Source organism: Gorilla gorilla, chromosome 5 (assembly GCF_029281585.2).
Source record: "Gorilla gorilla gorilla isolate KB3781 chromosome 5, NHGRI_mGorGor1-v2.1_pri, whole genome shotgun sequence".
NCBI lineage: Eukaryota > Metazoa > Chordata > Mammalia > Primates > Hominidae > Gorilla > Gorilla gorilla.
In genome coordinates, this window is record NC_073229.2 from 18261599 (window position 1) to 18278087 (window position 16489).

Below are 16489 nucleotides of genomic sequence, written 5' to 3' on the forward strand. Positions count from 1 at the left end.
GAGTGTGTACTGAGTTAGTGGCTGTGTGAACATAGAAAGCAGGAAAAACACTTGGATTTTTTCCTATCTCTTTATAAGCAAATAAGCAGATGACCGAAATGGACCCCAAGATGAACCAGACAGAAGAATTAGTAGATAAGAACTTAAAAGAGTCTATAACAAATGTTATTAAAATATATGTAATCATAATGAATAAACAGACGGTTGTTCTAATTAAAATTATAGGAATTAAAATTATAAAATTATTTTTTACAAAGAAATGCAATGCAAATTCTAGAACTGAAAGGTATACTATCTGAAATGAAAAATACACTGATTAGGCTGCATAGTAGGTAGAAGATATTTGAAGAAACAGTCAGTGAACATGATTATAGATCAATATAGTTATAGAAATAGATTTATCTAAAGATATATAGTTCTTTAAAGTACTGGAAGAAAAAAAGTCCGAAATTAAAGTTGTGAAAGGCATTTTTCAAGTTAAAAAAAAAAAAGTTCATTGCAAACAAATCTGTATGACAAGAAATGCTGAAAGAAGTTCTTCAATCTGAAGGGGAAGTGACACCACAAAGCAATTTGGTAGGAGAGTTTATAATGATGAAAGGACAAATTCATCAGAAAGACATAACAATCAAAACTGTATACACCTAATACAAGAGCTTCAAAACCCATTAAACAAAAACTGATTAATAGGGAGAAATAAATACACAATCATAGTTTGAGGTTTTAATATTCCCTTTCAATATTAATAACTAGATATTAAAAAACAAACAAAAAACATAGAAGATATGAACAGCACTGTTGGTCGTCCTGACCTGACATTTATAAAACTCCTTTTCAGGTGTCCATGGAATGTTCACCAAGATAGACCATATGCTGGGCCATAAAATAAGTCACAGGCAATTCCAAAGACTGAAATTCCAAAGATTACAAAGGAATTAAGTTAGCAATAGAAATACAATATCCAGAAAAGTATCCAGGTATTTGGAAATTAATATACTTCTAAATAACCCAACATTCAAAGTAGAAATTAAGAGGGAAACAAAATATTTTGAAATGAATGATAAGAAACATATATCAAAATTTGTGGAATGCCACCAAAGCAGTAACTTAAAATCTTAGAGAAAAAATATTTAAAATTAAGAATCTATGTTTCCACCTTTTTAAAAAAAACTAGAAAAATAAGGGCTAAATAAACTCAAAGTAAAGGGGAAGGAGGGCAGGAAAAGGAAGCAGAATGACAGAAATAGGAAAAAAATAAACAGTAGAAACCAATAACAAAAGTAAAAAGAATTTGAAAAAAATTAAAGCCAAAAGTTCTTCACCAATAATTAATGAATTGATGTTTCACAAAAACTCTCTAGAAATGAAACAAAAATTATCAATTTCAGTAATGAAAGAGGGAATAACCATAGATACTAAAGACATTTAAATAGCAATAAAGACAATGAACAGCTTTATGCCGATAAATTTTACAACTTAGATGAAATGAATTCCTTGAAGGACAAGTTACCCAAACTAAACAAGATGAAATAGAAAATCTCAATATCTTCATAAAGATTAAATATCAAAACTTTCCTACAAAGAAAACTCAAACCTAGATGCCTTCGCAGATGGACTCCGTAAAACATTTAAGGAAGAAGAAATATCAAGCCTATATGAATTATTTCAAAAAGCAAAAGAGGAATACATCATGATCAAGTAGGGTTTATTCCAACTAAGCAAGGCCAGTTTTTCAAACATCAATCACTGTGAATTACCATATTAAAAGTAAAGGAAAAACCGTATGTTACCCTAAATAGATGTCAAAGAAGCCTTTGACAAAACTCATGATTAAAAACTATTCATGATTAAAAACTCTCAACAAACTAAGACTACAGAGCATCTCCTCAATCTAATAAAGAACTATTTGAGTGGGGAGGATCACCTAACATCCTACTTAATGGTGAAATACAGAATGCTTTCCCCCTTTCGAACAGTAACATAGAAAAGATATCTCTCTTTCCTTGCCTATTCAACACTGTTCTAGAAGTTCTAGCAGTGCAATAGGGCGAATTAAAGAAATAAAAAGCAGAAAGATGGCAAAGGAAGAAGTAAACATCTATTTGCAGATGATATGATTGCTTATATAAAAAATCCTAAGAAACCTACTAAGCAACTAATAGCACTAATAGCTGAATTTAGCAAAGTCTTAGTATTCATGGTCAATATATAAAAATCAGTTATTTACATATTTTAGTAGGAAATGATTAGAAAATAAAATTTTTAAAATTCATTTTGAAAATGCCATTATAAAACCAAATACCTAAAAATACACTTAATAAAAGAAATGTACAAGACTTCTACATTAAAAACTACAATATACTGCAGAGAGAAAATAAAGACCTAAATAAGTGAAGATCTATATCATGACCATGGATCAGAGGACTCAACGTTGTTAAAGTATCAATTCTCCCCAAACTGATTATAAATTCATGCAAGCTTATATAGAGATATTGTCAAGGTCATTCTAAAATTCCAGTAGATATTCAAAGGATCTAGCAAGAGCCAAACCAATCTTAGGAGGAAGAAAAAAGTTGTAACACAGTACATGACTTCAAGACTTATTACAAATCTACAGTAATCAAGACAGTGTTGTTGACATTAGGATAAACTAATGGACGAATGAAATAGACTAGAATCCAGAAACAAACACATATGATTATGAGTTTTGACAAGGCACCAAAGTAATTCAATGGGAAAAATATTTTAATGGTGTTGAAAAAACTGGATAGCTACATAGAAAAAAAAACGAATGTTAACTGCAACCTCACATCACTTACAAAAATTATTTCAAAATGGCTCATAAACATAAAAACTAAAATTATAAACTATAAAGAAGATAACATAGGAGATTATCTCCATTACCTGGGCGTAGGTAAAGACTTGTGTTCAATATGACAAACACAAGTACAATGAAAAATACTAAATTTTCTGACTTCATCCAAATTAAAATCTTCTGCTTATCAAGAGAAAATAAATAGGCAACTACTGCCTAGAAGGAAATATTCACAATAGATACAAATGACAAAGGACTTTATACAAACAACACATAAAGAACTTTTGCAATCTGATAACAAAGGAAGCAACCCTTTTTTTTTTTTTTGAGCAAAAGATTTGAGGAGACTCTTCATAAAGGCAGATATATGAACTCAGTTTTTAATATGGTATGTGACAAAGAAGTGTACTGGTAGATTTATGTGTGTGTGCAAGTGTGTATTTTCTAGCTTTGTACACTGAGAGAGGCTAGAAGCAATAATACGACAGTAGCGATGAGCATATCTAACTCCCAAATACCATTTTTCAATGAAAGGAACCAGTGACCTTGGAGAAATGGCTGATGCAGGGCTGAGGCAGGGCAAAGACAAGGTAAGCCTGAAAGATTCTGCTGTACCAGTAAGGAAGTGTATGTCAAAAGGCCACAGAGCCAGACTGAAGCAGTGCCCACTGTCCAAACCAGACAATCTGAGAACCAAAAATTAGTATTTTCTTGACCCTGACATTTTCAAAGAGTACAGGTTATTTTATGGAATGCCTATCAATTTGGCTCTGTCTGATCATCCCTGTTGATTTGATTTGGGTTATGTATCTTTCACAGGGACTTCACAGATCCTTCTCAGAGATTCATATCAAGAAAGACTCCTCATGTTTGTCTGTTTCAACTTGGGTTTAGACAGTATGGTACCAATATTTTATTTCCTGATTTTGGTAACTGTATTATAATATAAGAGAATGTCCTTATTCTTAATAACTACATACTAAAGTATTTAGGAGTCAAGGAATGATGCCTCATCCCACTTTCAAATGGTTCACAAAAACATATACAGACAGATGGACAAAATGATACAGAAATTGGGGAAAAAGGAAACAACTGGTGGGCGTGGTTAAAGGGCTTCCTGGAGTTACTATTCACCAAAATGAAGGAAGTAAGTAAGGGGTTTATAGGAGTTACTTTTACTATTCTGGAAAGTTTTCTATAAGTTTGAAGTTATAGCAAAATAAAAAGTTATCAAATATAATGCTTTGGTAATATTTTGAAATTAAACACAAACACATCCCATTAACATTAGCCTGCTAAGCTAAACAACATATTAGGCTCATTGTTCCTGAAAATTGAAAGATAAATATTTATTTTCACATTTGACATCAGCAAAATGCACAAATAAGCAATGAATAAACTGATATTACATAAAGATACTAGGTAATTTAATAGTTACGTTTACATAAAATTGTATATTTTAGAATTATTATTTTACTGGAATACACTATTGCTACCTCTTTAAACATGCTTCTAAACGCAGACAAAAGTGTGGAAAGCTTGTTTTGCCAATGTGCTAGAAAACTATTATAAACTGATAAGCATGAGATTTAGTATGGTAACATATTAATAATTATAGGACAGCAAAGGCATATTTCAACACAAAGTTCTTCAACAACTGCTTCAATAAACAGACATCATGTTGCTCCAAAGATACCAAAACACTGCAGGGAAAGCAAATATTAAGAAAAATGTGGATAATTAACCCACCACATTAATTAATGCTTACAAACCAATTTGTGAGAGGAAAATACTTTCTTCAATTGGCATGAAAATTAGGCTGCCACTGAGTGGTGATTCAATTATTTTCTTGACACTATTAAGGTATGTCCTCAGTATTACAGCACAAATTAAATGAGCATGTGGTTGAAAGTGAGTACTTTCAGATTCTGGTCTAGATCACATAAAGAACCAAATTTTTAAGTAGAAATATGCTGCTCTCCTTGTTTCCAGAAAAACAGTAGTATTAAAACTTAATGAAAATAATTACCATTGACATTAATGTTACTAAAAGACGATTAGTAGAAACATCAGACTGTCAGAGATCCTTAGCGGTTTTGATTATCAGCAGGGGTGGTATTTCACAGAATCAGAGCCAAAGGAGAGCTGACACAACTGGTATCTAGTCTCTTCACCTGAAGACACTGTAACCTAGAGATGCTGAGTGTCTTTTTCAAGAGCACACACCTGATGAGTTGTCAAACAGACCAGATCCTTGGTGTCCGGATTTGTAAGAGTCTAGTATCCTCTTCCTTCTATACCACCATATGTCCTGTGAGGTCATTTGTGAATGTGACCGCTCACATTCTAAGAACCTTCATTGTGTCTCCAGTGACTGGGGCTCTGGCTCACTCTGGTGTGAAACATAACTGCAATTAGAATACCTCTGGTCTCAAAGAAAGCAAAACTAAAAAACTAGGACAGGGCAATTCCAATTTACTCCCACTATTTCAAATCCATTTTGAGGTCATTAACACAGGGCTCTTAATCTTAACTATGTTACCCTCAAAATTTGTCCAACTAAAAGTAATGTCTGGTCATAAAAGGTAATGTCTGGGCCACCATGGATAGTCATGAATCAAAAAGTGTGATCTATTTTCTTATTTATGACTGAAGAGTACAGGCAGGTGTCTTCCAGACGCACAAAGCAGACAACTGAAAAGCCAACAGGCATTACACTGGTTCATTTGCAACAATCCTATTTCCTTACCATGAAGAATTACCTACATATATCCAAACAAGAACAGACCATTATGCCAGGAAGACCTGTCATTTAATTTACAAATATAAGAACACATCTGCTTTTCACACTGCAGTATCCGTAGCACACACAACAGTGCCTGCGACATAATATACACTCAGTAATTTGTGAATGAACTATAGGAAGAGATGTCTCTTCTCAACCTGCCTTCAGTTAAAAACATACTACAAGGTAGTATGTTCTTATGTTTGTTGATATGTTCTTATCAATAAGTAATGCTCTTATGTTTAAAATCTCTAATAAAAGAAATAATTTCTTATCACTCTCAGGAAAGAGTCTAAGGCTTTAAGGAAACAGAATTCAGTTTCTGAACATTTTCAGTTTGACAATCCATGCCAGACTCCCTTGAGTTTAAAGGAACGCTCTAGTCTACAGTTGTCACTGTCTACAAATTTTCCTCACAAATATTCCAACTGCCATAAAACAATGACATCAAAAATGTGTCATAAGCTCTTTCTTATATAAATACACTAAACGGAGGTCAACAAAAGTCTGACTTTGCCTGTCATAAACCTCATTTGTTTAACTAAAGCAATATATAGTCTTTTAACTTCATAGCCATTTAAGACAATTAAGAAAGCACTAAGGAATAAAGTGAATAAGCCTATTCTAAAAGCACATACCACAAACTTTTAAAAACTCGTCTTCTTTTGTTTTTTTTTGAGACAAGGTATCACTCTGTCAACCAGGCTGGAGAGCAGTAGCGTGACCACGGCTCACTGCAACCTCGAACTCCTGGGCTCAAGCAATCCTTCCACCTCAGCCTTACAAGTAGCTGGGACCACAGGCATGCACCACCATGCCTGCCTAATTTTTGTATTTTTTTTTTTAATAGAGACAGGATCTTGCTCTTGAACTCCTAGGCTCAAGCAATCTGCCTGCTTCTGCCTCCCAACGTGCTGGGATTACAGGCATGAGCCACTGCACTGGGCCCTAACTCTTTTCTTTTTAAGAGACGGAGCCTCATTGTGTTTCCAACGCTGGAGGGCCGTGGAAATTCACAGGTGCGATCAGGGTGCATTACTGCCTCCAACTTCTGGCTTCCAGTGATCCTCCTTCCTCAGCCTCCAGAGTAGCTGGAACTACAGGCCTGCACCACTGTGCCCGGCCACAAACTAATTTTATCTTTGGAAAGCATAGGGATAAAGAGGTATAACAGCTATTATTACTCATGTAAGGAAAGTTAATACAGATAAGAATCAGGGACTTTTATTAGGTCAGACTCTGGCACAAGAAAACTAATAATATACAAAGTACTAAATAATGCAAATGGGCAAATAATAAACGTTGGGGGAATGGGAGTACTTACTGGGAACTTCACATATATACACAGGTATATAAGATGGGCTACAAATTATTACTTACTGGCTCCTAGCCTAAGAACCACACTACACACTTACGTACTATCCATTACCAAAGAGAGTTACTGGTTTGCTTAAAAAAAAAATCATAATTCTGATGTGTTTCCAGACTCATGTTAATTCACCAAGTATTTCTCAAATGCCTGGACCCGAATGGGGATAACCAGAACTAGGAGGGTCCTTATGGAAATTAACCGTGGAAAGAGACACTTGTCTGATTTCTTTTGATAATGGCAACCTATTCACTGAATAAATATACATGCAAGAGTAATTTCTTTTCAGCAGTAAAATGTTTAAAAAGTACAAGTCTGTCATATGAATAAGCCAGTTTAGCTTTCAGCAAATGGTATCTAGTGGGACAATAAATTCTGGATATAAGAAAGCACTTTAATACATTTTCCAATGATTTATTTTCTACAGATACAGTGAAACATAAAAGGCATAGTGTTTTCTTGCTTCTCAGTAGTCTCCCTATGAGAAACAATGGAAGATGCTTAAATAATTTGTAAACTTGAGACTTTGACTTTTTTTAATGTAAGACTTTATTTTCATTGAATTATCATTTTGTGTGGCAAATAAATTCCTTCCTGCCTGCAAGAGCAAAGGACATCTTCAAACAAGGACAAAATGACAATGCCCCTCCAAAAGGTTTGAGATTTTTTAAATTTAAATTTTATCTTTATAGATTAAGTAAAACAATCATATGGTACTCTAGATTTACTGTAATGAACAAAAGTACATCCAAGCTGTAAGTCTATTGAAACATTTATGAACAGTCTGGAGACTGGGTTCTAAACTGAGTTCTGGCATTAGGAAATAAAAACGCTTGTTCACTTTTATGCACTGTGAAACTTTTCTTATCTATAAACAAGATGATTGGATGAGATCAGCTCTAAGGCATCTCTGAGCTCTTGTTCCTAGGAGAGTCCTTTACAAAGCTTTTAAATTCAGCAACTAATGCATGACTATAGAAACGGGCACTCTCTAGTTTTTCAAAATTAAACTAAAAACTTTAATAATAGCTTGCTATTCATTTTAAAATTTCTGCATTGTAAAACGTTTTTACTGTATAATTATAAAATATTAGTTAAAACATTATATTTAGATGGTCTATTGATGTTTAATATTATAGGCAACGTATCTCTGCAGATTAGGGAATAACCTAAGTAGAAGAATAAATTATCTTTTCCATTTTCAAAAGCTACATTACAAAACTAGGCTATAAAACTTTTGATAGATACTCCCTGTTAATGAATTACTAAAAGTAAACCATAATAATTCATGAAAGATTAAACTGTAAAATTATTTATGTTCTAAAACAAACTATTAGATTTTTCATTTCTGTTGGTATTATTAAGTATATCAAGACAAAGCAACAGAACTAGAGACAGACAACTGGAGGAAAGAAGAGGAGAGAGTATGAAACTAGTAAAAAATATCTTTTATTATAGCTTGAAAATTTTCATTTAATTTTTCTAAAAAGGAAAAAATTTGGAAGAGATGCCTGAAACAAACACGATAAGGAATTTGTTATATCAAAATCAAAACCTGCAGATCTTATAACTTCCTCACTGTAGTAAGGCATGTGTTCTCTTTTTTTTTTTTTTTGAGGCAGAATCTCGCTCTGTTGCCCAGGCTGGAGGGCAGTGGCGTGTGATCTCGGCTCACTGCAAGCTCTGCCTCGCAGGTTCACGCTATTCTCCTGCCTCAGCCTCCCAGATAGCTGAGACTACAGGCGCCCGCCAACATGCCCAGCTAATTTTTTTTGTATTTTTAGTAGAGACGGGGTTTCACTATGTTAGCCAGGATGGTCTTGATCTCCTGACCTCGTGATCCTCCTGCCTCGGCCTCCCAAAGTGCTGGGATGACAGGCGTGAGCCACCGCACCCGGCCGTGTTCTCCATTTTTATCTTGCATTTAAAGTCTACAAAAGGCCAGGTGTGGCGGCTGATGCTTGTAATCCCAACACTTTGGGAGGCTGAGGCGGGCAGATAACTTGAGGTCAGGAGTTTGAAACCAGCCTGGCCAACATGGTGAAACCCCATCTCTAATAAAAATACAAAAATTATCTGGGTGTGATGGTGGGCGCCTGTAATCCCAGCTACTCGGGAAGCTGAGGCATGAGAATCACTTGAACCCGGGAGGCCGAAGTTAGGGTAAGCCAAGATTGTGCCACTGCACTCCCACCTGGGCAACAGAGCAACACTCTGTCTCAGAAAAATAAATAAATAATAAAAAAATAAAAAAATAAAGTCTACAGAAGTGCTCATGAGGGCAGAAGATTTTTTAAATGAACCAAAAAATGGCTTGATTAAAAATCTTCACAGGCTGGGCACAGTGGCTCACGCCTGTAACCCCAGCACTTTGGGAGGCCGAGGCGGGCAGATCATAAGGTCAGGAATTCGAGACGAGTCTGATGAACATAGTGAAACCCCACGTCTACCAAAAATACAAAAACTAGCCAGGCGCGGTGGTGCGCGCCTGTAATCCCAGCTACTCAGGAGGCTGAGGCAGGAGAATTGCTTGAACCCGGGAGGCGAAGGTTGCAGTGAGCCAAGATTACGCCACTGTACTCCAGCCTGGGTGACAGAGTGAGACTCCATCTCAAAAAAAAAAAACAAAAAAAAAAACTTCACAAACATCTCTGAAAATACTCACCAAACAAAATATTCACATATTTTTGTACGTAACTCAGAAGATATGAAGTAAATAGTTTCGAAGAGCATACACTATACCTCCAAAGTGGTTATTAATAATTTTTAAAGACTACTTCAGAAATACTTTTGAAAACAACTGTTTAAACTTCCCATGTTATAACTTTAATAGCATTAAATCAGAATCTAGCCCAACGGAAACAGATCTTAATAAGCCAGAGGGTTCAAGCGACTCGCCTGGGTCCAATGTTTGTGTGTTCTTTCCACACTACCACAGGTGGAATTTAGAAATCACCAAAACAAAATAAATTAACAAGTTTAAGTGTTTTATCACCAAATCTAGTAGGAAACTCTTCATTACTGATAAAAATGTAGTCATGGGAATTTACTATGTAAACATAAAGGTTGCCAAGTTAATGGCTTACCTTACTGCATAAGCCACCAAAAAAACTAAACTAAAATTTAATATAAAAGAATATAAGCTACTCCTCTCCCTGAGACTGTTCATCACTATACCATCCTTTTATAACCTCTCTTCATTTTTCTCAAAACAATGAAACATTAAGAATTATTTTCTAAGTAAAGTACTGGAATACTGGCGGGGCTGGGGGTGGGGAAGGGAAGAGGATGAATGAAAACCTGATTTATCCAAAAATTACCCTTAAAGCAACATTTTGGTTAACATGAACTTGACTACAGTTTACCTCCTTTTACTCTGCTTCAGTTTACTGTACTACTCAGATACTGCACTTTTTACAAATTGAAGGTTTGTGGCAACCCTGCACCAAGCAAGCCTATCAGTGCCATTCTTCTAAAAGCATGTGCTCACTCCATGTCTCTGTGTCACATTTTGGTAATTCTTGCATTATCTCAAACTTATTCATTATCATTATATCTGTCATGGTGATCTGTGATGAGTGTTCTTTGACGATACTATTGTAACTGTTCCGGGGCACAACAAACCATGCTCATATGAGACAGGAAACTTAATTGATAAATGTGTGTGTGACTGTTCCACCAACCAGCATTCTCTCTCCCTCTCCTCAAGCCTCCCTATTCCCTGAGATACGACAATATTGAAAGTAGGCCAATTCATAATCCTACAATGGCCTCTAAGTGCTCAAGTGAAAGCAAGAGTTTCAAGTCTCTCACTGTAAATCAAAAGCTAGAAATAATTAAGCTTAGTGAGGAAGCCATGTCTAATGACCTGACAGCCTAAAGCCAGGCCTTCTTGTGGCAAACAATTGGCCAAGCTGTGAATGCAAAGGAAAAATTATTGATGGAAATTAAAAGTGCTACTCCAGTGAACACATGAATGATAACAAACTAAAACAGCCTTATTGCTGATATGGAGAAAGTGTGAGTGATCTAGATTGAAGATAAACCAGCCACAACATTCCCTCAAGCCAAAACCTAACCCAGTGTAAAGCCCTCTCTTCAATGCTATGAAGGCTTAGAGAAGTGAGGAAGCTGCAGAAGAAAAGGCTGTAGTTAGAGGATGGTTCATAAGGTTTACGGAAAGAAGCTATTTCCAGAACATAAAAATGCAAGATGACACAATGAGTACTTATGCCGAAGCTGCAGCAAGTTATCCAGAAGATCTAGCTATTATAAGATCACTGATGAAGGTGGCTACACTCAACGACACATTTTCATTGAAGACAAACAGCCTTCAATTGGAAGAAGATGCCATCTAGGACCTTCATAGCTAGAGAGGAGAAGTCAATACCTGGCTTCAAAGCTTCCAGGACAGGCTGACTCTGTTGTTAGGGGCTAATGTAGCTGGTAATTTTCAGTTGAAGCCAATGCTCACTTACCATTCTGAAAATCCTAGGGCCCTTAAGAATTATGATAAATCTACTCTGCCTGTGTTCTATCAATAGAACAACAGAGCCTAGATGACAGCACATCTGTTTACAGCATCTGGTTTAGTGAATAATTTAAGCCCACTGTTGAAACCTAATCCTCAGAAAAAAAGATTTCTTTCAGAATATCACTGTTCATTGACAATGCAGCTGGTCACTCAAGAGTTCTGGTGGAGACACAAAAGGAGATGAATGTTTTCATGACTGCTAACACAATATCCATTCCGCAGTTCATGGATCAAGCAGGAATTTCATCTTGCAAGTCTTATTATTTCAGAAATAAATTTTGTACGTTTATAGCTGCCATGGATACTGATTCTCTAATGGATCTTGGCAAAGTGAATGGAAAACTTTCTGGAAAGGATTCATCATTCTAGATGGCATTAAGAACACTGATGATTCATGGGAAGAGGTCAAAATATCAACATTAACAGGAATAAAAAAGAAGTTGATTCCAACCAGCACGGATGACTTTAAGGAGTTCAAGACTTTGGTGGAGGATGTCACCGCAAGTGTGGTGGAAGTAGCAGGAGAACTAAAATTAGAAGTAGAGGCTGGGCATGGTGGCTCATGCCTGTAATCCCAGCACTATGGAAGGCCAAGGCGGGAGGATCGCTTGAGGACAGAAGTTCAAAACCAGCCTGGTCAACATAGTGAGACTCCCTCTCTACAAAAGAAAAATTAAAAAGTTAGCTGGGCATGGTGGCATGAGCCTGTAGTCCCAGCTACGGGGGAGGCTGTGGCAGGAGGATCGTTTGAGCTCAGAAGTTTGAAGCTGCAGTGAGCCATGATTGTACCACTGCATTCCAGTCTGGGCGACAGAGTAAGACCCTGTCTCAAAAAAAAAAAAAAAAAAAAAGTAGAGCCTTAAGGAATTGCTACACTCTTAAGATAAAACAAACAGATGAAGAGTTGCTTCTTATAGATAAGCAAAGAAAGTGACTTTTTTGAGATGGAATCTACTCCTGGATGGAATCACAGCATCCTGAAGATGCTGTGAAAACTGTTGAAATAACAACAAAAGATTTAGTACAGTGTATAAACTTGGTTGATAAACCAGTGGCAGGGTTTGAGAGGACTGTTTTGAAAGAAGTTCTACTGTGGATAAAATACCCAAAGCATCCCATGCTAAAGAGAAATCTTTCATGAAAGTCAATCGATCCAGCAAGTTAACTACTTTATTTAAAGAAATTGCCACAGCTACCTGAACCTTCAACAACCACCACTGGAATCAGTCAGCAGCTATCAAGAGGGAGGTAAAGACCTCCCACCAGCAAAAAGATTATGACTTGCTGAGGGCTCAGATGATGAGCAGCATTTTTTACCAATGAAGTATTTTAAAATTAAGATGTGTACATTTTTTAGACATAGTACTATTGTACTCTCAACAGACTACAGTAAAATGCAAACATAACTTTTATATGTACTGAAAATCCAAAAAACTCATCTGTCTTTATTGCAATATTTGCTTTTTGCAGTGGTCTGGAACCAAACTTGGAGTATCTGTGAGATATGCCTATATTTCCTTGATTTCTAATGTGAATATGACACATGTGAAAAATGAACCTAATAAGCAATTCAAACTATGTAGATAATAAATCTAAAAACCATGTACACTGATATATTCTTTGATATATCCTATACAGAACACGGCTTAACAAAGAATATGTGATGCACACACATGCTAAATACCTTTTATCTTGCAGATATATTTAGCTCTCTACATAAGAAATGCCCTCGGAAAACATTTATACATATTTCAAAAGGAGAACTTTCCCGCTTTACACAGCAGCATTTTATAATAAAATACTGATGCAATTGTTTCAGGATTCAAAAATACTTATTTCATTACAACCCTGTTTTTCCCCCCTGAAAAAAAGAGTTGAATAACTTTGATAGAATCTTAAGCAGGAAAAAAACCTGACAAACCCAATAAACAAAACATGAACTACCCAACTGTTTTACCAATGCTTTAATATAAATTTTGCAAAGGAGGAAGGGCTCAACAAAATATACGCCCTGCATAAGTCAGTGAAGGTCCAAATTTTCAACCCAATTAACTCAGGGTCTGTTTTAGTTTTGAAAAGATCATAAGCTTAAAAAAAAAAAATCTAAGCTGGCTGAATTTTTACAAGGCAGGAATGAAATACTGAAGAGAGACATCTTCTTGAACCAAAACAAGCTGAAGAAGAGTATTGTCCCAAATATTGCACAGGGCCATCGTAGGATGTATTTGCTGTCCCTCCAAAAACTGCAGAAGCTTCCGATTATCCACCCGCACTTGCACCATGCTCTCCAGGTCTCTGTTTTGAGGCACGCCCACAGCCGACTTGGGAGGGTTTCCAAGATTTTTAAAATAACTTTGAATGGACACCACCTCCGTCTCTATACTCAGGGTCATCCTGCCACTGAGGTTTGCTTCCACCAGCACGTGATCGCCCACGTTCGCCATCCTCTCCACGATGCTCCTCAGCGTCCTCCAGCGCGGCAGGCAGATGCTCGCGTCGGAGGCGCGCAGGCTGGGCGGCAGGCAGTCCCGCCACACTCTTCTGGGAAGCACCCGCACGGGCAGATCGTGCACCACGCTGCGAGCGCGGCCCAGGGACGACACCAGCTCCACCGCCACCGTGAGGCAGGGGCGGCGCTTGTGGGTCAGCTGCAGCTTCAGGGAGGACGCGCCCGCTGCGCTTCTCGCCGCCCGGGACAGGTGCTCCGCCGTCAGCTCCAGCTGGATCTCATTGAGATCTTCCGAGACACCTTCCATGCGAAACTGCTGGAAGGCCCCCTGCCGCACCTCGCACCACAGCCTGGCCTCGCGGAGGCCGCCAGAACCCGCCGGGCCGAAGCACAGGCTGTCAGGGCACACGCGGAGCACGCAGACCTTCGCTAGCCTCGCGACGGTGCCGCTGACGTGAATGAACAGCTCTAGACAGCCTTTGCCGGTGATCTTGGCGCGAAACTTCATGATGCCACAGGGAAGGCAGCTCGGGGCCCTCTGAGGGGCCGCGTGCCACAAGCCCTTCCGGTCCGCTGGGGTCCGTGGCGCTGCCCTCCCCGCCCTCCCTCCGGCCCCCAGCTAGGCAGGCACTCGGGTTCCGGGTTGCGGTTGCGGGTTCTGTTGTGGGTTCCGCAGCCCTAGGCCTGGAGCCACGGAAGGGCCTCCCAACGCCCGTTCTCACCTTCCCTCTAGCCCTCTCACAAAATGCTTCCGTTTCCACTCTGGTTATAAGAAGAGTAGGCATTCCACTGCTGAAACTTCTTAGTATTCTAAACACAATGAAGACAAAATCATCACTCAGATAAATAACCACTTTTAATCTCTTTGGTATATACACTGATACCATCTTCATCAATCGGCATATAAGAAGATATAGTTCCACGTGTCTTATGAAATCATAGCATACCGGGCATACATTTTACAACCTCATCTTCACACTTAAATATGTAACAGGCACCTTTCCATGCTGGTGAAACAAATCTACACCATCTTCATGGCTGCTCACTTTTCCAGTGTATGGAGTTATAACACAAGTGACATTTGGATGATTTCCAATTTTTTGCTATTATGAACACAATGAATATTTTTGTACAAAATAGTTTTGCCCATTTACCCAACTATTTCCTTGCGTTAAATTCAGAAGTGAAGTGCTGGTCAATGAATGCACTTTTAAAATCCTAATAAATATTCTCAAACTGGCCTGCAGAAAGCTACATGAACACTCTAGCCCACCAGCAACACTGGGTATTAGCAATCTGTTTTACCTGTAGCACTCTGGCAGGCAAAAAAAAAAAAAAAAAATTCAACTTGCACTGTGTGTGAATTCCATCTTATGCCCTTTGCATCTTTTTACTGAGTTTATTTTTCTTGATTTTAAGATATCTAGCAAGAACATTAACCCTCTGTCCATTACATGTACTGTAAATATCTTCCCCAGTTTATCATGTGACTTTTCACACTGTTTTTGGTACTCTTTGCCCTTGGGAAATATTGAATATTTTCATGTCAAACCTATTGACCTTTTCTCTACTACTTCTAGGGTCATGCTTTCAAAGTCCTGTTTCTGGTACTTTAATGTTATCTGTTTTTATGACTTAGTTGTTTGACTCAGTTGAAATCTTTTTTGGAGTACCGAATGCCTAGCTGATACACATAATTCACTAAACAATCCACTTCTCCACTAACCTGAAATGTCAATTTTATTTTAGACAAAAATTCTCATTTTTGCCTGAATGTTTCCTGGCCCTCTCTATATTTTCTCCCACTGCCCTATCTTGAACCTGTACCAGTGATTTAATTTCTGTATTATATTTCAATATCGAATAGGACAATCTTTCAGAACTTCTCTCATTCTCTCACAGATACTGCTCCAGATGAATTCTAAAATATTTTGTCAGAGTCTAAAAATAATCTTCCTGGAATTTTGATGGGAATTATCACCAGCCTGACATAGTACATACTTAGACTTCTTTGTTTGCCGTCTAGCTCTAACCACAATGATGTAAATTAGAGGAGTTCTTATCTCTTCCCTGCACTGCTGTACACCCAGCATTTAGAACAGTATTTGCCATGCAACTGGTGTTCAACACAAATTTTTAAATGAATGTATGAAATGTATAAATTTCAAGATAATTTCAGGATATTTAAAAAATATATATATATATATATATTTTTTTTTTTTTTTTGAGACGAAGTCTCGCTTTTGTCGCCCAGGCTAGAGTGCAATGGCGTGATCTCGGCTCACTGCAACCTCCACCTCTCGGGTTCAAGCGATTCTCTTGCCTCAGCCTCCCGAGTAGCTGGGATTACAGGCGCCTGCCACCATGCCCAGCTAATTTTTGTATTTTTAGTAAAGACGAGGTTTCACCACGTTGGCCAGGCTGGTCTCGAACTCCTGATCTCAGGTAATCTGCCCACCTTGGCCTCTCAAAGTGCTGGGATTATAGGCGTGAGCCACTGCGCCCAGCCAAGATATTTAAAATATTTACATTAAATC

The 16489-nt window shown here is 37.6% G+C and overlaps 2 protein-coding genes across 6 annotated transcripts in view; both read right to left on the minus strand.

Moving 5' to 3' along the window:
• Positions 1-16489, minus strand: part of EXOC2 (exocyst complex component 2) — a 205147-nt gene that overhangs the window by 154103 nt on the left and 34555 nt on the right. Inside the window, exon 2 of one of the 5 annotated variants that reach the window (XM_055391044.2) lies at positions 5042-5207. The exons of the other annotated variants lie outside the window; for them this stretch is intronic. The gene's annotated coding sequence lies outside the window, so the exon portion shown is untranslated. The remainder of the gene's footprint in view (positions 1-5041; positions 5208-16489) is intronic. 5 annotated transcript variants of the gene reach the window in all.
• HUS1B (HUS1 checkpoint clamp component B) lies at positions 12440-16122 on the minus strand. Its single transcript, XM_004043183.5, has one exon. The coding sequence runs from the start codon at positions 14458-14460 to the stop codon at positions 13624-13626; it is 837 nt and encodes a 278-aa protein (XP_004043231.3). The 5' UTR covers positions 14461-16122; the 3' UTR covers positions 12440-13623.